Raw genomic sequence first — 16157 nt, forward strand, 5'->3', positions numbered from 1 at the left:
TAAGGGAAGCTGAAGGCTGGCACACACAAAGAGGCTCTGCTCACAAAGTCTCTTCTGCCTTCCAAATGCTTCCAAGCAACTTTCTTGCCATATCAAATGACAGCAAGCAGTGTCCTTCCTCCCAATGCATTGTGTATAAATCCTGGTGGGAAGGGGGCCCTGGAAGCCTTTGAACCAGGCTGCTGCTGGCAGTGGCAGTGTTACCAGCACAAGGTCAGAGCAACTGTGGCTTTGTCTGTTCACATTTTGAAAACCCACAAGTAAAATTTAGATATAAAAGCCGTGTCAGAGCTTGTCACACCTGACTTTCCGTGCTCAGGCTTCCCTGCTGACCACCAACACTTGAGCCTCACAGCAAGAGGCCACCATAATTGGTCACAGCTTCTGTTCAGAAGCCTGAAGGCAACATGAAATCAGGAAAACTAAGCTGGAGCCACCCTTCTGAGTCTTTTCAGGTCTGCAGGTAAAATCAGAAGTACAGCTAACACTCGGAGAAGAACACCTTTTGGGACCTGGTAGCCAAACAAACACAAGTTTATTTACAAACAAAACAGAAAACATGGCCATCACATCAAATTCTGGTATATTTACAGCATTCTGGTGAAGGATGGGATAGCAAAAGGATAAGAGGGGCAGAAGGTTGGTATTAAGGTAGGAGGAAGTCTCCTGTTGAATTGCAGAGGAGCTGAGCTGAAACAGGCCCAAACCTTCATACTTGAAAAGCTGAGGCTTCAGGGAACATGAACAGGATAAACTAACTCACAGCACTGGGCAGAGATGTAGTTCCTGGAGTGACCTTCCTTAGCTCTTGGCTGAGAATTCCTCTGAAGCTGACACAGCAGAGGTGGGTTTGGGCCTGGTGCTCAGGGAGCAAGGGAAGGAGGGGTGTGACCTTTTCCTGCTAATGGATGATGAGAGGGCAGTGCTTTGCTGGCCTGCACAGGCAAGGGACCATGGAGTCGGTCAGCTGAGATACTGTCTCCATGGGTCACTGAAAGCTGGCACAGGAGAGAAGGGGAAGGCTTTGTTCCAGTCCAAGAGCAAGGAATGCAAGACAGGCCAGCTGGGATGTGAGCTCCAGTCCTGCAGCCCAGGTTCAAACCCCCATGGGCTACCTGCAATGTATGATTATTTTTTCTTTAGTGAGCCTTTCAGCTTCTTCTCTGAGGAGCGTTGTTTCCGCACCTTCTCCTCCTTTTTCCCCAAGTTCTCATACACTGTTGACTCCTCTTTCTGCCTGTAAGACCAGGGAAAAAGTGAGGAAGAGGAAAAAGCCAGCCAAGCCAGCAGGCAGACTTGCCAGGGGCAGGCAGAGCTGGGTCTCTGCTGTGGGTGAGCTCTTACTTGGAGGGTTTTCGGGAAACCTTGGGGTGTGCATTCCTCACTGCAGGGGGGTAGGCGATGTTCCCATACTCACACTCGTTTGGCTTGCCTTTCTGAGACTGCAGGAGAGGAAAAACAGGCTTAGAAGAGGGTGATCTGGAGGCACCATGGAAGAGGTCTGGTTAAAGCCCACTTTGTGCCAGGATCTCAGTGGAAGCTGGTGGATTGCTGAAGTGCCTGGGCTCAGCACACTGCCACTGCCAGAGGTGAGCAGCAGGTGCAAATGCAGCCTTGTACAGGAGGCAGCAGTGGGGCAACAAATCTCTGGAGGCACTAGAATGCCTAAAAGTCCCAAATCTCTGTTAAAGAATATTAAAACAGCAGGAGCTACAGCATGCTGCCAAAAGCTACAAGGAAAGAGAAAAGACACCACTTATGAAATAGCAGGAAAATTTTGCAGCTGCAAAACTAGGATGTGAAAGACAAAGAGGAAAGAAGAGGCAAGGAAAGTCTTTGCTTGTCCTAACAAAGTTTGTAACAAAACAGCACTTGGTGATATTATTCAGAACATAGTTAAAGTAACTGCATTAAAATTTAACTGCTGTCCAGCAGTTCAGAAGGGATTGGTACTTGAACTGCTAATGAACTTGTCCCTTGAATTTAAAAGTCTTAGAAGAGAGGAACAGGGACACAGCTCTTACTGTACCATTGTAGTCTGTGTAAGTCTCAGTGTTAGCTCAAAGCTTCTGAAACAGAACACTTGAGCTCAGAGCCAGCAGCATGCAGGGCTTAGACTGACAGGGCAGCAGAGCCCCTTTGCTCTCACCTGGATAATTTCCAGCTTTTTCTTGGTTGCCTCTATGAACTGGCAGATGGCCATGTAGATGAACTTGTACTGGGCCTCTGTCTGCACCATCCCAGATCGCTGGGCCCTCACCATCTGGATGGTCTTCTGGATGTCAATGTCGCAGTCCAGCCCTAGCAAGGAGCACCAGAAAAGCTTGTGGACATATTCACTGCCCCCTCCCCCAGTTCTCTACCAAAAGCAGCCACAGCAGAGGACAGACAAGAAGTTTCCACTCCTTCCATACTCTTTATTCCTGTATGAAGCTCCTATCTCTCCCCCCGCTCAGTATCTTTGATGTCTGGCCTTGGAGGAAAAGCCAAAGCTCAGGGAAGGCTAAAGCTGTAAGAAGTGGATATGGTACAGAGATCCAGCAGAACAACTTTCTTAAAGCTGTGGCAGGATCTTCTCCCTCTGACAGCTGATAGTTTTCATCCCTCTGCAGCTGAACTCAAAGGCAAAGCCCTACTGGGTAGCCCAGTTCATTTTGAGTCCTCTTACCCTTGGTGGAGATTGTTTCCACTATCATATCAATGACGATGATAGTCCCAGTGCGGCCAATCCCAGCGCTGCAAGGAGAGGACAAGCAGAGGTCAGAGCAAGACAGCTCCTGAAACAAGATGCAGCTGCTTCTGGGGCAGGATGTGCCTCTTGTAGCAGCTTTCAGCAATGCCACAAAAGAGTCACGTGTTCAACAGGTAGAGGGTTTGGTGTGGGGGCACCGAAGAAGAAAAAAGCAAATACTGGGACTGGCATATGCTTCACTCATAAATCCTGGGGTACAGCTGGAAGCAGCAGGACAGATTTTCTGTATCTCACCCCAGATAAGGGATAGAGGATGCTTCAAACTCCAGCCTCTGTACCAACCTGCAGTGTACCAGAATAGGCCCTGCGTTGGGGATGCTCTCTTGCTTCTGGTTTATCTGGTCAAGGAAGCTGAGGACTCCTCCCGGCTCGCTGGGTACGCCATGGTCAGGCCAGCTCAGGTACTGGTATTGCCAGATCTCACGCACAGCCTTGCCCTGAGAAGTGCAAAGCACCCCACTGGTAAAACTGCAACCCAGTCCTGTCCCTGGCCTCTGTCCCAGGGAGAGGTGAGTCTGGAGCCAGAGAGAATCTGTCTCCTGCCCACTTCTTGGTGATTCCACCAGTGTGATTCCAGCCCAAACCAGGTGGGAACACCACCCCCAAGAATGCTGAAACAGCAGCATCCAGGAGTTCCCAGGTTTGGGTGTTTGGTGGCTGTGAGACCCAGGGGTTGGATGGCAGCCCTTGGTCAGACACACTCACGTTATCCTTCGGGCACACGCAGAGGTGCCGCAGTTTGTACTCCAGCGCGTCGTGCTCCCCAGCGTTCTGCACAAGGTAGGGACCGTACTCCTTGGTGCTGCCCAGCTCTGGCCAGTAAGGCACACATTTGTTCTGTGTGGGCAGAGAGGGCAGCGTGAGGATGGGCAGAAGGCAGGAGAGACAGAAAAAGCAGAGCAATGGTTGAAAGGGAAGAGAGACACCTCCAGACTGCTTCTTACCCGGCCTTTTTCCACCTCCCGTGTTGTCATCACGATAATGCGTGTGTTCTCCTGCCACACCATTTGCCACAAGTCATTGACTGTGGCGTCCAGGCAGCCCTGGCTGGCGATGTAGGTCTTGGTGCACTCATCTGGGCTGATCAGGGTGTTCTGAGTGCAGACAGGGGAGGGTCAGGAGGGCTGCAGGAGCAGCAGACCTTGCCCTGCTTTGGCACTGTTCTGGACAGGCACACAGCCGTCTTTCAAGAATCTCACCTTGACATAGTTGGCATTGATGTAGTCAGATCCGGGTATATTTGGGTCCCTTCCCTGGAGGATGACTCTGGAGTGATCAACTGGGGTGCAGTGAAAGAATGAACAGTGCAATGAGATACTCCATGCACAGCCACACAGAGCTTCTCACTGCTCTGTGCCACCTCAGTCATGATTCCCAGGGATGCCCCATAGCCTCAGCTCTCCCTCTGGGTTCAGACCAATCTCACTCCATCCTCCCATCTCTCTGCCTCTGTGATGGACCATAGAATCTGATGCAACCCTCCCTCCTTCCTTCAAGGACAGGAAAAGGCTGTGCCCTTCCTCATCAGCTCTTAAACCATCAGTGCCATACACCTTGTAACCTGCTCTGGAGGGCAGGGATGGCTTGGAGGGAGGGATGACTTGGACAGCTCTTCATTGCCTGTCTGTCCATTTATTTTTTTTTATAGTGGAGAAGCAAGACTCACAGGGCAATATGTTCTTGTATCGGTTCTTGCTCTTATTTTCGGGTCTCTGGCCCTCATGACGGTCAAACAGGTGCTTGGCTTCCTGTTTTTGCAGGCTCTGAGAGCAGAAGAAAGAACAGTCATGGCAAGGTCACAATGTATGACAGGGGAGGTGGGCACTAGGAGGCACAGTGGTGGTGGCTCTGATGACACATGGGCACGCTGTGGGGGAGCAGAGAAGTGAAAACCAAACCTAGACTTGAGAAGTCTAAGGCTTGTGCCCTTACTGTCTTGGTGACTCACTCTCCCAACCATAAAAAAGCGCATTTCTACATCACTGGGTTCACTTAAAGATGAGACTCATTCCCCAGGGGAACTGGTTCCAAACAGACACTTCTTTCAGAAATAAATTGACAAGACACAAGAAATTTGTGTACAGGAAGAAATCGAGGATGGAGAATGAGGTGGTGCATGCAGAATTCCCAAAAAGCCAAATAATGTCCCCCCACAGTTTCTTACATCAAATTCCTCCCAGAATCCAGCCTTGGACGTCTCCTCAGACAGACTTGTCTTCTTGTTCAGTTCGTGCACTCTGTTCTCAATGTCAGCAGCATTCACCCTCGTAGCATAGTAGGGCTGGGGATGGGGAAACACAACAGGTGAGAGAGAGCGAGAGAGAGAGAGAGATGCTGCTGGAGAGCAAAGTGTCCTCTGTGCACCATGGAAAAAAGAAGGAAAGGGACATAAAGCAGAAAAAAACAACAAATCAGTCCCCCCGCAAAGGGCGTCTAAAAAACAGGAAACTGGACTTACCTGCTTCAGGTACACAAAAGAACCAGACATCTCCTCAATTCCAATCTTCTTGAAGTGCTCCACCAGATCTGTCAAACTGTCAAACATCTCAGCCCCTCCAATTGTGTAGCGTCCATTCTAAACAGAGGAAGAATGTGTAATGTCTCACTCATAACACTCAGAATCCTGGAATAGTTTGGGTTGGAAGGCATCATAAAAGGCTGCTAATTCCAAACCCCCTGCCATGGGCAGGGACACCATCCACTAGCCTGGGTTGCCCAGAGCTCCCTCCAGCCTCACCTCAAACACTTCCAAGAATGGGGCATCCATAGTTTCTCTGGGAAACCTGAGCCAGTGTTTCACCAACCTCACAGTATTTTTTCCTATTATTCCATCTAAACCTGCCCTATTTCAGTTTGAAGGCATTCCCCCTTGCTCTATCACTCCATGCCCTTGTAAAAAGTCCCTCTCCAGCTTTCCCATGAGATTCCTTTGGGTACTGGAATGTGCTGTAAGATCTCCCCAGAGCTTTCTCCAGGCTGCAAACTCCCACTCTCTCCACCTGTCCCATGAATAAAGCTGGTGAAAGGCAGGAAAAAGGCAATGCTGGGGTGCAGATCCATAGGCACCACCCTGCATCATCTAGGAAAGCACTTCCTCTGGCAGGGAGGAGAGAGAGGTTGTCCTGAGCACACGGAGTTCATGGCACTGTGCTCTCAGCGGATCAAAGCCCAGAGAAGGTGTATTGCCCTCCTATCCCATTTAAGGCCAGTTGCCTTCTCTCCATGGAATCTCATCATCCCACATGAAAAAACAGGAGAAATTGTCACCGCCATTTTGGTATCATCCATCAGACCACTGCCTCTCCTGCCCTCCCGCTGCTCACCTCACACATGATCTTGATGTGTGTGACTTTGAGCCGCGCCCCAGAGGCACCGGCTGCCCCCGCTGCAGCATCAGAGCCAGGCTTAGGCTGGTCAGTGAGCACAGACAAGACAAAGTCCCCAGGTTTGCTGAGGCTCTCCCGCACCAAAAAGGTCCAAGGGGTAGCTTTGGCCTGGAGCAGGGACTCGGCTGCAGGGCCTGACAGATGCCCATGGTACCACCTAAGGAAAAACAAGAGAGAGTTAAAAGAGAGGTGGGATGTGGAAAGTGGATGCCCTTGAGCTGATGAGTGAAAAACAGCAGCACTGGGGAGGGAGGAAGAAAGGAAGGGGGAGACAGAGAGGAAGGAAGGAGGAGCAGGATCTTGGGAAAAGCAGATGAGACAGAAAGTGGAGAGCTGGGCAGAGGAGGAAAGTGCAAGGGATGAGGTAGAGACAGAAGGGACCTAGGGAGCAGAAGGCTGGTACTGGAGGACGCAGTGGGAAAGCACCAAGCGTGACCCGTTGTGTGACACACACAAAGGCACAGGTAAGTAATACTTTCTGCCTGGAACACCAGTTGGGAGAGGGCAGTCTGTGTGTTTCAGCACCTCACAGTATTATTGGGACTCTTTGGCTCTGGAAACTCAAACACCAGGGAAACAAAAAAAAGGCCCACTGAGTCAGAAACTCTCCCATCAGATTTAGCAGCACCCAGATGGTTGTGCTGAGATCAGATCCGTTAAAGAACCATTCCAGCAACTCCTCTTTCTGAAACTCAGTCACCTCTTCACTCAAAGGACAATTCCCATTCTCTGAGCACATCACACTGCAGCAATCACCCTGGCCATTGGAGTGAGCACCAGGAGCTGATCCATGTGCACATTCCTGTCCTCAATACAAATACTCAGCAGCTCCTTCTCCTCCTAGCACAAGGTCAGGAGCATCCCCATTTGACCAAGGTGTTCCCTGCCTCGCCATCAGGATGTGGGAATGGATTTACTTCCATGGAGCAGCTAACAGGGAAGGCCTGGCCTGGTGAACTTCACACTGTTAGGGGGCTATTTGTTCCCATGAACTGAGATGGAGTTCAGGAGGCCACAGCCCAGTCACAGAGGCAACCAGGGCATTTATTCATTCTCCCCTGCCTCTCGTCAGAGCAAGGGGTTGCTCCACATACAGCCCAGTTATTACTGGGCTCAGCAAGTAACTTTTGCTGACCCTCACCTCATGCACTGCAAGAAGCAGCTGGTGACACTCAGTGCACAGCTGTCATTAATTTCTGAACCTCCTCTGAGAATTGTTCAGCCACCATGTGCTCAGGTGCCACCTTGGCATCGGTTGGCCCCTCCTGCCCATCAAAGAGGTCTCCCAGCCCCCCCTCCCCACAGAGAGGAGGGGGTTAATGGGTCCCATTCCTCCCTCCCCCAGCAAAGCCCAGCTCTTCAAAGCCACGTGACGGAAAATCACTTGGGGAGAGAGTGAGAGGAGCTTTCGTAAGAGCCCGAGGGGGGAGGGGGTAAGTTTCCAACCGCAGGAGGAAGGGAGGAAACTGCAGGGCCACGAAGCAATGGCCTTGACTGGAGAGGACAGCCAGCAGCAGACCTGACCCCGAGCAAGCTGGGGTGTTCAGCAGAGAGGCTGAAACCCCGATGTTTCAGCCTCTCTGCTCGCTGCCTCCAGGTGCCCAAGGAGGACCTGTGCAAGAAGGACTTGTCACCCCAGAGCAGGGCATGACAGCTCCCCCGAGCTGCATCAAAGGGCCTGAAAGCAAAACGCAAGGGCAAAGCCACCTGATTTGATTTAGGAACTTGGTGTCAGAGACACATGCAAAGCGGGGACAGGAAGGAGACTAAGCAGGCCAGGAATAGCAGGGGAACATGGTCCTGCTCGCAGCTACGTGAGTCACCCAGGCCTAGAATAACCAGGGAGGTTTGGGGCACAACTGAGGGCTTCCACACAACGCGTCCCTTCACAGACCACTGCAGACCCACAGCGGACACCGCAACCTTTTCTTTCAAAAACAGCGTATAAATAGCAAAAGCAACCGGAAACCAGAAGTAAAAATAGATCCCTGCTAGGTCTGCTGTGATGGATCAAGGTACACACAGCTATTCCTGGGGATGCTGCCCCCATGGACACAGAGGAGGTTAAGAAAGGCAGGAGGCATTTTTGGCAGGATTTGCTCTGGGGATGCCGGCAGGACAGAAAGAGGCCATGAAACATTTAATCACAGGCACAGCAGCTCCGTGCTGTCCCTGTACCTCTCTGTCGTGGGGTCAGAACAGTTGAGCGGGTATCTCAAGTCGATGATGGTTCCATCTTTGTCCTGCAGCGAGCCCTGTTGCTGTGTGTAGTACTCCACCAGTTCTGACAAGGTGGCGAACTTCTCCCCTCCATACAGGTCATAGAAATCCCCAGTATTCTGGATGCGGATGTGGGTTACCTGATCACCAACCCTGTGGAATAAAGCACAAGGCAGTCCAATGAGGTGGTTGGGAAAGGGGCAGGAAGGTGTTCTACACTACCTCCCACCATGGAACCAGAGCAAACCATCTCTGTGAATGAAGATGACTGGAAAGAGAAGCTCCTTGGACGACTTGAGGGAGGGTCTAGAAGACACTGGGAAGCTGAGGTCATTTTACAGCTTGAGAAGAACTCAGAGGGACAGAGGCAGGATGAAGAAGACGCCAGAGGACATGTGAGGATCTAGGCAATCTGTGTATGTAACACTGCAAAGACAGAAGCTGGGGTCCAAGTTACTGACCGGACTGAAAGGGAAAAATCCCCCTGATTCCTCCGACTAGGTCTGGCCAGGAAGCTCCCATGGACACCTCGTCCCTTCAGTAAGGCTTCAGCTTCCAGCCCACTCAGGTCACGGTGAAACCACCTAGCAGAGAAAATAACAGCAAGACCAAGTGAATAAAAAAAAGCCAGGCACTATTGTGGAGATCTGTAGGGTGCAGAATGGTCCCCAGCCAGCATCCCTATGTGAAAGCCAGCAGCAGCAGCATCCCTTCCTGCCTGATGCCTGCCCCAGCCTATGGATGGTTCCCATGAGAGATACGGCTTCCAGGGCCATCCTTGCCCTCATCCATCCTACTTCCCTGGTCCCATTCCTCACACACACAGACCTCTCAGACCCTCTTACCTCACCATTGCGGAGGGAGAAAGCAGAGGCGGCCAAGTGGCTGCCACCAAAGCAACCCAAAAAACACAGAGGAAAAATCAGTTTGCGCTGGAAGGGAAAGGGAAGTCGGAGGTCTGTGCAGGGGCACCCAACGCCACGCTGTTCCTGCGCCTCTTGGGAGCTGGCCATGTATCTCTCCAGGAGCTGACTGTCAGTCCATTCAGGCCCTCTCCATGCACCTCTCCCTGCACAGGTGCCTTGCTCCCTGGCCCGCTGTGCAGCGCTGCTGGGCAGGGGCAGGCGCGAGCCCGAACACCGCAGGGCACGCACGGCTCCGGGAACAGGAAGCGCTCTGAGCCATCCACTCCGCAGCCCCGAGCTGCTTTGCATACACTTCTGCTTCTCCTTTTGTGTCTTTCCTCCCCATAGCCCCTATTATTTTTGGGTCCCTGTCTTTAGCACCCAAGGGCTGACTCTTCGCATGCATTTTGGGTTCTGGCCACGTTCACAAAACTCAGTTCTGCTCGTCCTCTGCTCCCCTTTTCCTCCAAAAGGCCAACGAGAAACACAAATGGTCCCAAATGTCCTACACGCTCTGTACAGGCACAGGGGGAAATCTGTGTGAACCCAGAGCTGCAGACTTCAAGGTCCAGGCTAGTGCTCTGAGCACAGCAGTGCCTGCCTGAAACCAGCCTGCCACAGGATGGGACTGACATGGGCAGCGATAGCTCAAAAGGGATGGGGAGGTTGGGAGAGGGTGGTGAAGCCGCTCAGGAACGAGGCAGAGACCAGGACAAACAGCTACAGGGAGCCCACAAAGCACTGAGGGAGCTGAGCCGAGGACCTTCAAAATCCTGGCACCCCACACTGAGGCCAAAACTGACAACGTGCACAACCAGGTACAAGAAGAAGGAAAACCATTCCAGTCACCTGGCTGCTTCCAGCTGTGGCACATGACTGCCCTGCCCACAGCACTGGCTTCAAGGTCTGCAGGTCTGGTGAAAGAATGGGAGCTAAGCCGTGGCCTAAGAGTGCAATCCAGCTGGCAAAGGAGCCTGGCTTTTCCCTGGGGCCATCTCAGCTACCCTGTGCGATGTGGGCAGCAGCAACAGCAAGAGCCTTGCTCATTTCAAGCAGCAGCAGCAGCTGCAGACTTCTCCACATACCACCAGACTGGGAAATCCTGCAAAAAGATGAACAGGCTGCTAAGCTGAGACTTAGACAAAAACTCGTGGCCAAGACAGAAACCAGCAACAAAGGGAAGTACAGGAGAGACGAGTGGGAAGCTAAACTTCATTGCTAGAAAGGCAACCCAGGCACCTCCAGCAGCTTCCTTAGAAATGCTTCTGGTTTCATGCACATGGTGAGCTGGGGTGTGGTGAGCTGCAGGCAGCCAGAGGTACTGACTTAGAACTGATATTAAAAACCAAGGAGATTTTAAACGCACGGGAGCAACTCAAGGGAACAACTTCTGCACAAAGTTGTAGAAGTTGCACCAGAAAGGCGGCACCTAAATCAGTCTAGCGGGAACAGGAAATAAGTGTTGTTTATTGCCAAGGGAGAAAAGGCAGGAACTTCCAGGGAGCAGTCCTAAAAAATAATTCCTGATATCAAAATCATATTAGAGTATGCTGAGTTGATAAGAAGCCAAGGCAGACAAAAACCAAAACTTAGGCATCCCTGCACCCTACACTGAAGGAGAAAATCTGTCTGAGGAATTGAACATTAGCTGGACACAGGGGAACAGGGAAAGAACAAGGCAGCAAAGAGCCCAGACCAGGATAAGAAAGGGTGAGAGAGCACTTATCCCATGTAACTCAGCATCCTCCAGAAGGACATGCCACAGGGTGCAGTGTAATCTCTTGACAGTATTTTTGTGGACAAAAATCCCATATCACATAATTTACAGGATGAGTTTATGCTTCTGCTTGCTTTCATTTTAGGAAAGGAGTGGATGCATGCAGCTGCCCTGGTGTCTTTGATCTGGGCCATCCAAATAAAAACTATCAGTAAGAGAGGGAAATGTCACCAGAGAAGCCATCAGTCGGTATCTTCGAGGCTGCTCTCCCAAATGGCTGCAGCACAGAACAGCTGAGCCACTAAATATAATAAGACTATAATTGAGCCACTAAAACACTTTTTTAATATAATTAAGAGGTCAAGAGATTTCAGCAAAGAGACTACTCTTACACTGTTTGGCTTTCAGTACAACACAGGTGTTAGAACCTCATCTTGTAAATCCCTCGTGGAAGCAGGCCACAGCTAGCACAGTAACAAATTTACAGTAGAAGATAAATGAAATAGCTAATTAAAAACCACACATCTGGATTGCTGCAAGAAAAAAAGGCCCTGAGAAACTGGAAAGGATCCAGCATAATGCCACTAATGCAGTGAAGAGCCTGGAACACAGCAGAGAGCAAGCTGGGTTTATTCAACTTGAAGAAAAGATGCTTAAGGAGGGATTTAACACTTGTCTGAGACAAGCTAAAAGGGGCCGTGGGGGTTTAGAGCTGATAAGTCAGGTTCTTTTTTGTGGGACACAACCAAAAGACAAGAGGCAACAGGCATGACTTGCAGCAAGGGAAATTCTGATTAGGTATCAGGAAAAACTGCACACGTGCTCCCCCACAAGGGGGTTCAGCACTTGCCACAGGTCTCCAGTGCAGCAGAGGAGCCTCCACCCTGGCAGGCGTCAGGACTCGGCCAAATGGGGCCCTGAGACACCTGAGCCAGTTTTGGGCAGCAGGGGTGGGACTAGGCAGGGCAGAGGTCAAACTGGTTGTCAAAGGAAGAGCAGAGAGAAAGATTGTGTACAGAGTTTCTTTTGCCTTTGTACTTCCTAAGCCTCTGTTCGCAGCTACTTGTAGTCAGCTGTCAAATGCATAACAAATTTTGCACCCTTTGGCAAAGAGCTCCATTGCTCAGGTACAGAAACACCCCCTCCTTTGACTCACTTATAACCTGCTCCCTGCCTCTTTTTTAGCACCAGGTTGTTGTAAAGAAAGGAAAATCTGCGGTTCCTGTTTCTCTCCCCCTGCTCCAAGCTATTTGTGGTAACAGACCTGAAACTTACATATCCATCCTCAGGCTGAAGACTCCAGCCCTACTAAGGGGTTCTTTTTGTACAGAACTATTCTACACCTCTGACCACCTTTGCTGTCTCTCTCAGAGATATTTCCGATTCTGGCATTTTGATTTGGAGATAAGAGTGAAGGTGGGCACAGAAATGTGGTGTTCACAATGCTGGTGAGTCATGGACAGTGGTGATTTCTGATGTTCACTACAACCAAGAATTAAGCTAACAACCGCATGGACTTCTATAATCAAAGAGAGGTTACCATTAGTTCACAGTCATTGTTTCATATGCAATTTTTGTATTATTTTTCTGTATGAACATTGTTTTACATAAGCCTTTTCATCTGCTGTTCTACTGCCCACTCATTCACTGCCATTAGGTCTTTCTGAAATTACTCACAAGTCAACTCCCACCCTATTATCCTGAATAACTTTCTACCATCATCCAATTTTCTCACCTCACCAGTATTCCCAGGTCACTTGGGAATATACTGAACAGCCTGTATTTCAGATAAGGCCCCTGTGATCTGACCACTGATGACTTCCCTTTGCTGTAAAAATGGGATGTTAATTCCCAGTTTCCATTTACTATTCTCTAGTATTTCTTTACTCAAGAAAATCTTTATCTTCTTTTTTTTATCCTGTGATTTCAGCCTTTATTTAAAGACTTTGATGAGAGAGTCTTTGCCAAATTCTTTAAAGCCAAGCAAACTGTACTGCCCAGACCTGCCTTATCCATATGTTTCCTAAGTCCCTCAAAACCCTCCAGTTTTACAGGACCATATTTACCTTTACAAAAGCAGATGCTGGCACTTTAGTATCACATTCATTGCTCTTCCCATTATACTGTGCACCCTCCTGTTCAGATAATGACTTTATTGTTCCATGCTTCTCTCACATTTGGGGGGGAGCTAATTTGGAGCCCTTTTTGAGAATGAGCATTGCATTTGTTAATCTTCTTCTTGTAAATCTCAGCACAGAGATGATTTCAGACAGGAGGTTTTGCACTTCTGTACAGAAGTCTGCTGTAGTTCAGTCATTAGTGCAGAGCAAAGGCTGCCTGGGGGTGGGCTGATGGACCATCCTCCTGTGACCTGCCAAAGCCACACGCTCTCCATCAGGCCTTGGGGCTCCAGCACAGGGCCGGACCACTGTGGTTGCCCAAATTCTTACCAGAGAGTAATGCCAGTGTGAATCCCATTTCCTGACACCCTTCCAGAGCAGGATACCTGTTTGGACTGACTGTGAGGATGGTATGTCCTGCTTTTTGTTCCATAAAGGGCTAGGAAAGACTGCAGCAAATAAAGGAATAACCAGCATTTCAAAGGCCAGGCAGCTGACATCTCTCTCTGCAAAACCATTCAGAGACGCTGCAGCTGCAGGGTGGCAGAGGAACTGCAGCACACTGGGCATCACAAACCCTGCTTGCACGTTTATCAGAGTAAGAAGGAGCAACAGTATGTAAAGCACAGCGAGCTCCAATCCTCTGGCTACCTCTAATAGGCAGCTCCTATTAGAAACTGGGTGGTTTTCCCTTCTGTGCCTAATTCCTACTGCTGCTATTTTTATTTTTCTCACCAACAACTCTTGTTTTCTTGCCCTAACTAGCATTCACAGCACTCACCCACGGGATGGCATCAGGGTCTTGTCTCTCAGATCCCCACTGATGGAGGCCTGACAGGAGCTGGTGGAGGAAGTACCACAGCCCTCAACCAAGGGGGTCCTACTAAAGAAAATAAAGCAATATTGGAATTACCAAGAAAGGACGTTGAAACGGATTTGGGAGGGAGATCAAAGACCTGGATAGAGGAGGGGTGGCGTGGCACCCTGGCGGCGGGGCGGGATGCTCATGGCGGTGAGTGCCGGGGCGCTGGAGCAGCAGCTGGCCGTGCCTGCGGGTGCAGCACCTCCCGTGACTCACCTGAGCCCGATCCGCACAGGCGAAGCCCCGAACTCCGCCTGCTCCCAGGCAGAATAAGGAGGAGGCAGCTCCAGGTCAGGCAAACCTCAGGCCTCAAGCCGCGGGCTTAATTTTCACCATTTGCAAAGCACTTCCTGGACTGCAGTTAATGAATAATCAAAGGGGTGGGGGAAGGCCAAGGCCAGGCTCGGAGAGGTAGATGGAGACGGAAGGGACCGACTGCTCTTCCTGCCTCCCATCCACTGAGCTCACGCCCTCGCTGGCTGCATTCCTGCCCGCTTTGTAACTGGGAGCACAGAACGCCCGACGCAGCTCCCTCACACCTGGCTTGCAGCTCCCTGCTCTCCCAGGCCTGGCTCCTTCACTCTCAGCCCTTTTCCCCTGTTCCTGTCGCCAAGGTCCTCAATTCTTCCAAGGACAACAGGGACAGAGGGCAGGTGGCTACAAGCAGACATACCTGATGTCCCTCTGAATGACACTGCAAAGAAAACACTGCAAAGGAGCAAGGCTGCACCACTAGGTTGATCCCTCTGCAGCCCGAAAAAAAAGGTGAGATAAAAATTTTATGTTGTTTATGTTGTTGTAATCCAGGCTGCAGCCAAACGGGGCAAGCCCAGCCCTCCCACGCTCGGCCGCTCCCTTCTGCATCTCTCCGCTGCCTTTTTCACTAAGGATAATGTGCTGGATTGCACATTCAGCCACAAAACAAGGGAGCAGGAGTAAATTAGCACTGACCCTGCTGCGACAGGGGCCTCAATGGCACTTACAACACTTGCTGAACAGCACTAGATCATGTTGAGGGACACATTATGCTTCAAACAGCACGTCTGAAAATGCTTGCCCTTGTAAAGTGCTTAACACCTGGCTCTCTGACACCAGATCCTAGGGCTTCACACCGAGGCTCTGCACAAACCTTTTTGCAGAACATGGTGCATACCGGGCCTCCCAAAAGAGCGTCACAAGTGTCATGCAGAGAGCACTGCTGTACCTGCCTCTGCACCAGGGAGCAGCACTGCCGAGCTCACGGCCATTCATGAAACACGGGCATTTTCAACACACGCTTTATTCGGGAGCAGACACGCGAGCAGACACGGAGCATCCCATTCCTTCCAGGACCGCGTCTCGCTTGTTCAATGCCCCATTCCCAGGGCTGACAGGACGCGCACCTTGGAAGCGGGGCACCAGCCGGAGCACCGGGAGAGCTCCGCGGGCTCAGGAGGCAGCAACTCCGCCGGTGCCGGCCCCGTGCGGCGGCAGCGTCATGGGCGGCAGGAACATGGCCTTGAGCTTGCCGGACATGCTGGCGATTTCGGGGTCCTGCGACTCGTAGGACTTGATCAGCCGGGCGAATTTCAGGACGCCTGCAAGGGAAGGGGGTGGACGGGACGCCCCGCTGCCCAGGCGGGCCCGGAGCATCCCGCCCGGCGGGGGAACAACCCACCTTCGCCGTCGCTGCTGAACCCGTAGGCCTTGATCACGTCCTGCTGGATCTGGGTGGCCACGGGCAGCAGGAACTGCAGCATCTTGCCCATGTCGTTGCAGGCGTTGTCCCGAGCCTCCTCCATGCGCTGCGCGTTCTCGGGCGCCCCGAATGCCTTGATCACCTCCGCCAGCACGGCTGCGGGACACGGGCACTCAGCCGCCCGCCGGCCTCCCGCACGCAGCGGCGCGGCACGGGCCCTCGGCCGCCGGCCCGCCCGGGACACGGGCCCACCCGGGACACGGACCCGCCCGCACTCACCCTTCGCCTGCTCCGCGCTCAGCGCCGACGGCACCGGGGGCTGCGCGGAGGCCGCCATGGGGCGCGGCGGGGCGGCCGCGGCTGCTGCCCCACACCGACGGGCACCGGCTCCAGCCCGGCCCCGCCCGAGCGCGCCTGCGCCTCCCCGCCCCGATCTGTCATTGCACCGCCTGTGGGAGCGGCTTCCCGCGGGCGCGGGAAACCTGCTGGACAAATTCTAAAAGAGCTGAAATCACTG

General features: G+C 51.7%; 2 protein-coding genes and 1 non-coding gene across 5 annotated transcripts; all 3 read right to left on the reverse strand.

Annotated features, from left to right (window-relative positions):
* Positions 1-518: 518 nt before the first annotated feature.
* Positions 519-15213, reverse strand: PTPN6 (protein tyrosine phosphatase non-receptor type 6). Of its 3 annotated transcripts, none has more exons than XM_054269636.1 (15): positions 15167-15213; positions 8820-8942; positions 8317-8511; positions 6076-6295; positions 5211-5327; positions 4917-5033; positions 4419-4515; positions 3952-4031; positions 3697-3846; positions 3458-3589; positions 3035-3189; positions 2669-2736; positions 2150-2301; positions 1345-1442; positions 519-1237 (listed from the first exon to the last, which is right to left on the reverse strand). In XM_054269636.1, exons 1-15 carry the CDS (start codon positions 15211-15213, stop codon positions 1129-1131), a joined length of 1860 nt encoding a protein of 619 aa, XP_054125611.1. In that variant the 3' UTR covers positions 519-1128. The 3 variants fall into 3 exon arrangements, with proteins under 3 accessions (XP_054125611.1, XP_054125612.1, XP_054125613.1); XM_054269637.1 differs by lacking the exon at positions 15167-15213 and adding an exon at positions 13882-15127; XM_054269638.1 differs by lacking the exon at positions 15167-15213 and adding an exon at positions 9204-10099.
* A 10-nt stretch (positions 15214-15223) lies between these two features.
* On the reverse strand, positions 15224-15988 carry CUNH12orf57 (chromosome unknown C12orf57 homolog). The gene is made up of 3 exons (XM_054269643.1): positions 15920-15988; positions 15620-15796; positions 15224-15539 (listed from the first exon to the last, which is right to left on the reverse strand). The coding sequence occupies exons 1-3, from the start codon at positions 15975-15977 to the stop codon at positions 15391-15393; spliced, it is 384 nt and encodes a 127-aa protein (XP_054125618.1). The 5' UTR covers positions 15978-15988; the 3' UTR covers positions 15224-15390.
* A 108-nt stretch (positions 15989-16096) lies between these two features.
* LOC128933249 (U7 small nuclear RNA) lies at positions 16097-16157 on the reverse strand. The gene has a single exon (XR_008482760.1). It is a non-coding gene; the product is annotated as a U7 small nuclear RNA (small nuclear RNA).

Source organism: Melozone crissalis, unplaced genomic scaffold, assembly GCF_028551555.1.
Source record: "Melozone crissalis strain CALT ecotype California unplaced genomic scaffold, PUWL_Pcris_2 ptg000008l_1, whole genome shotgun sequence".
In the NCBI taxonomy this organism is placed as follows: Eukaryota; Metazoa; Chordata; class Aves; order Passeriformes; family Passerellidae; genus Melozone; species Melozone crissalis.

What these genes read in the sequence shown, in the direction of transcription:
- PTPN6 (XM_054269636.1), bottom strand. Translation starts at nt 15,213, where the DNA reads ATGAATGGCCGTGAGCTCGGCAGTGCTGCTCCCTGGTGCAGAGGCAG. An exon ending in GATTTTTCCCTTTCAGTCCG is followed by an intron (nt 8,512 to 8,819) that starts GTCAGTAACTTG and finishes TTTATTCCACAG; the next exon opens with GGTTGGTGATCAGGTAACCC. An exon ending in GATTCTGGGAGGAATTTGAT is followed by an intron (nt 4,516 to 4,916) that starts GTAAGAAACTGT and finishes TTCTGCTCTCAG; the next exon opens with AGCCTGCAAAAACAGGAAGC.
- CUNH12orf57 (XM_054269643.1), bottom strand. Translation starts at nt 15,977, where the DNA reads ATGGCGGCCTCCGCGCAGCCCCCGGTGCCGTCGGCGCTGAGCGCGGAG. An exon ending in GAGCGCGGAGCAGGCGAAGG is followed by an intron (nt 15,797 to 15,919) that starts GTGAGTGCGGGC and finishes CGTGTCCCGCAG; the next exon opens with CCGTGCTGGCGGAGGTGATC. An exon ending in GTTCAGCAGCGACGGCGAAG is followed by an intron (nt 15,540 to 15,619) that starts GTGGGTTGTTCC and finishes CTTCCCTTGCAG; the next exon opens with GCGTCCTGAAATTCGCCCGG.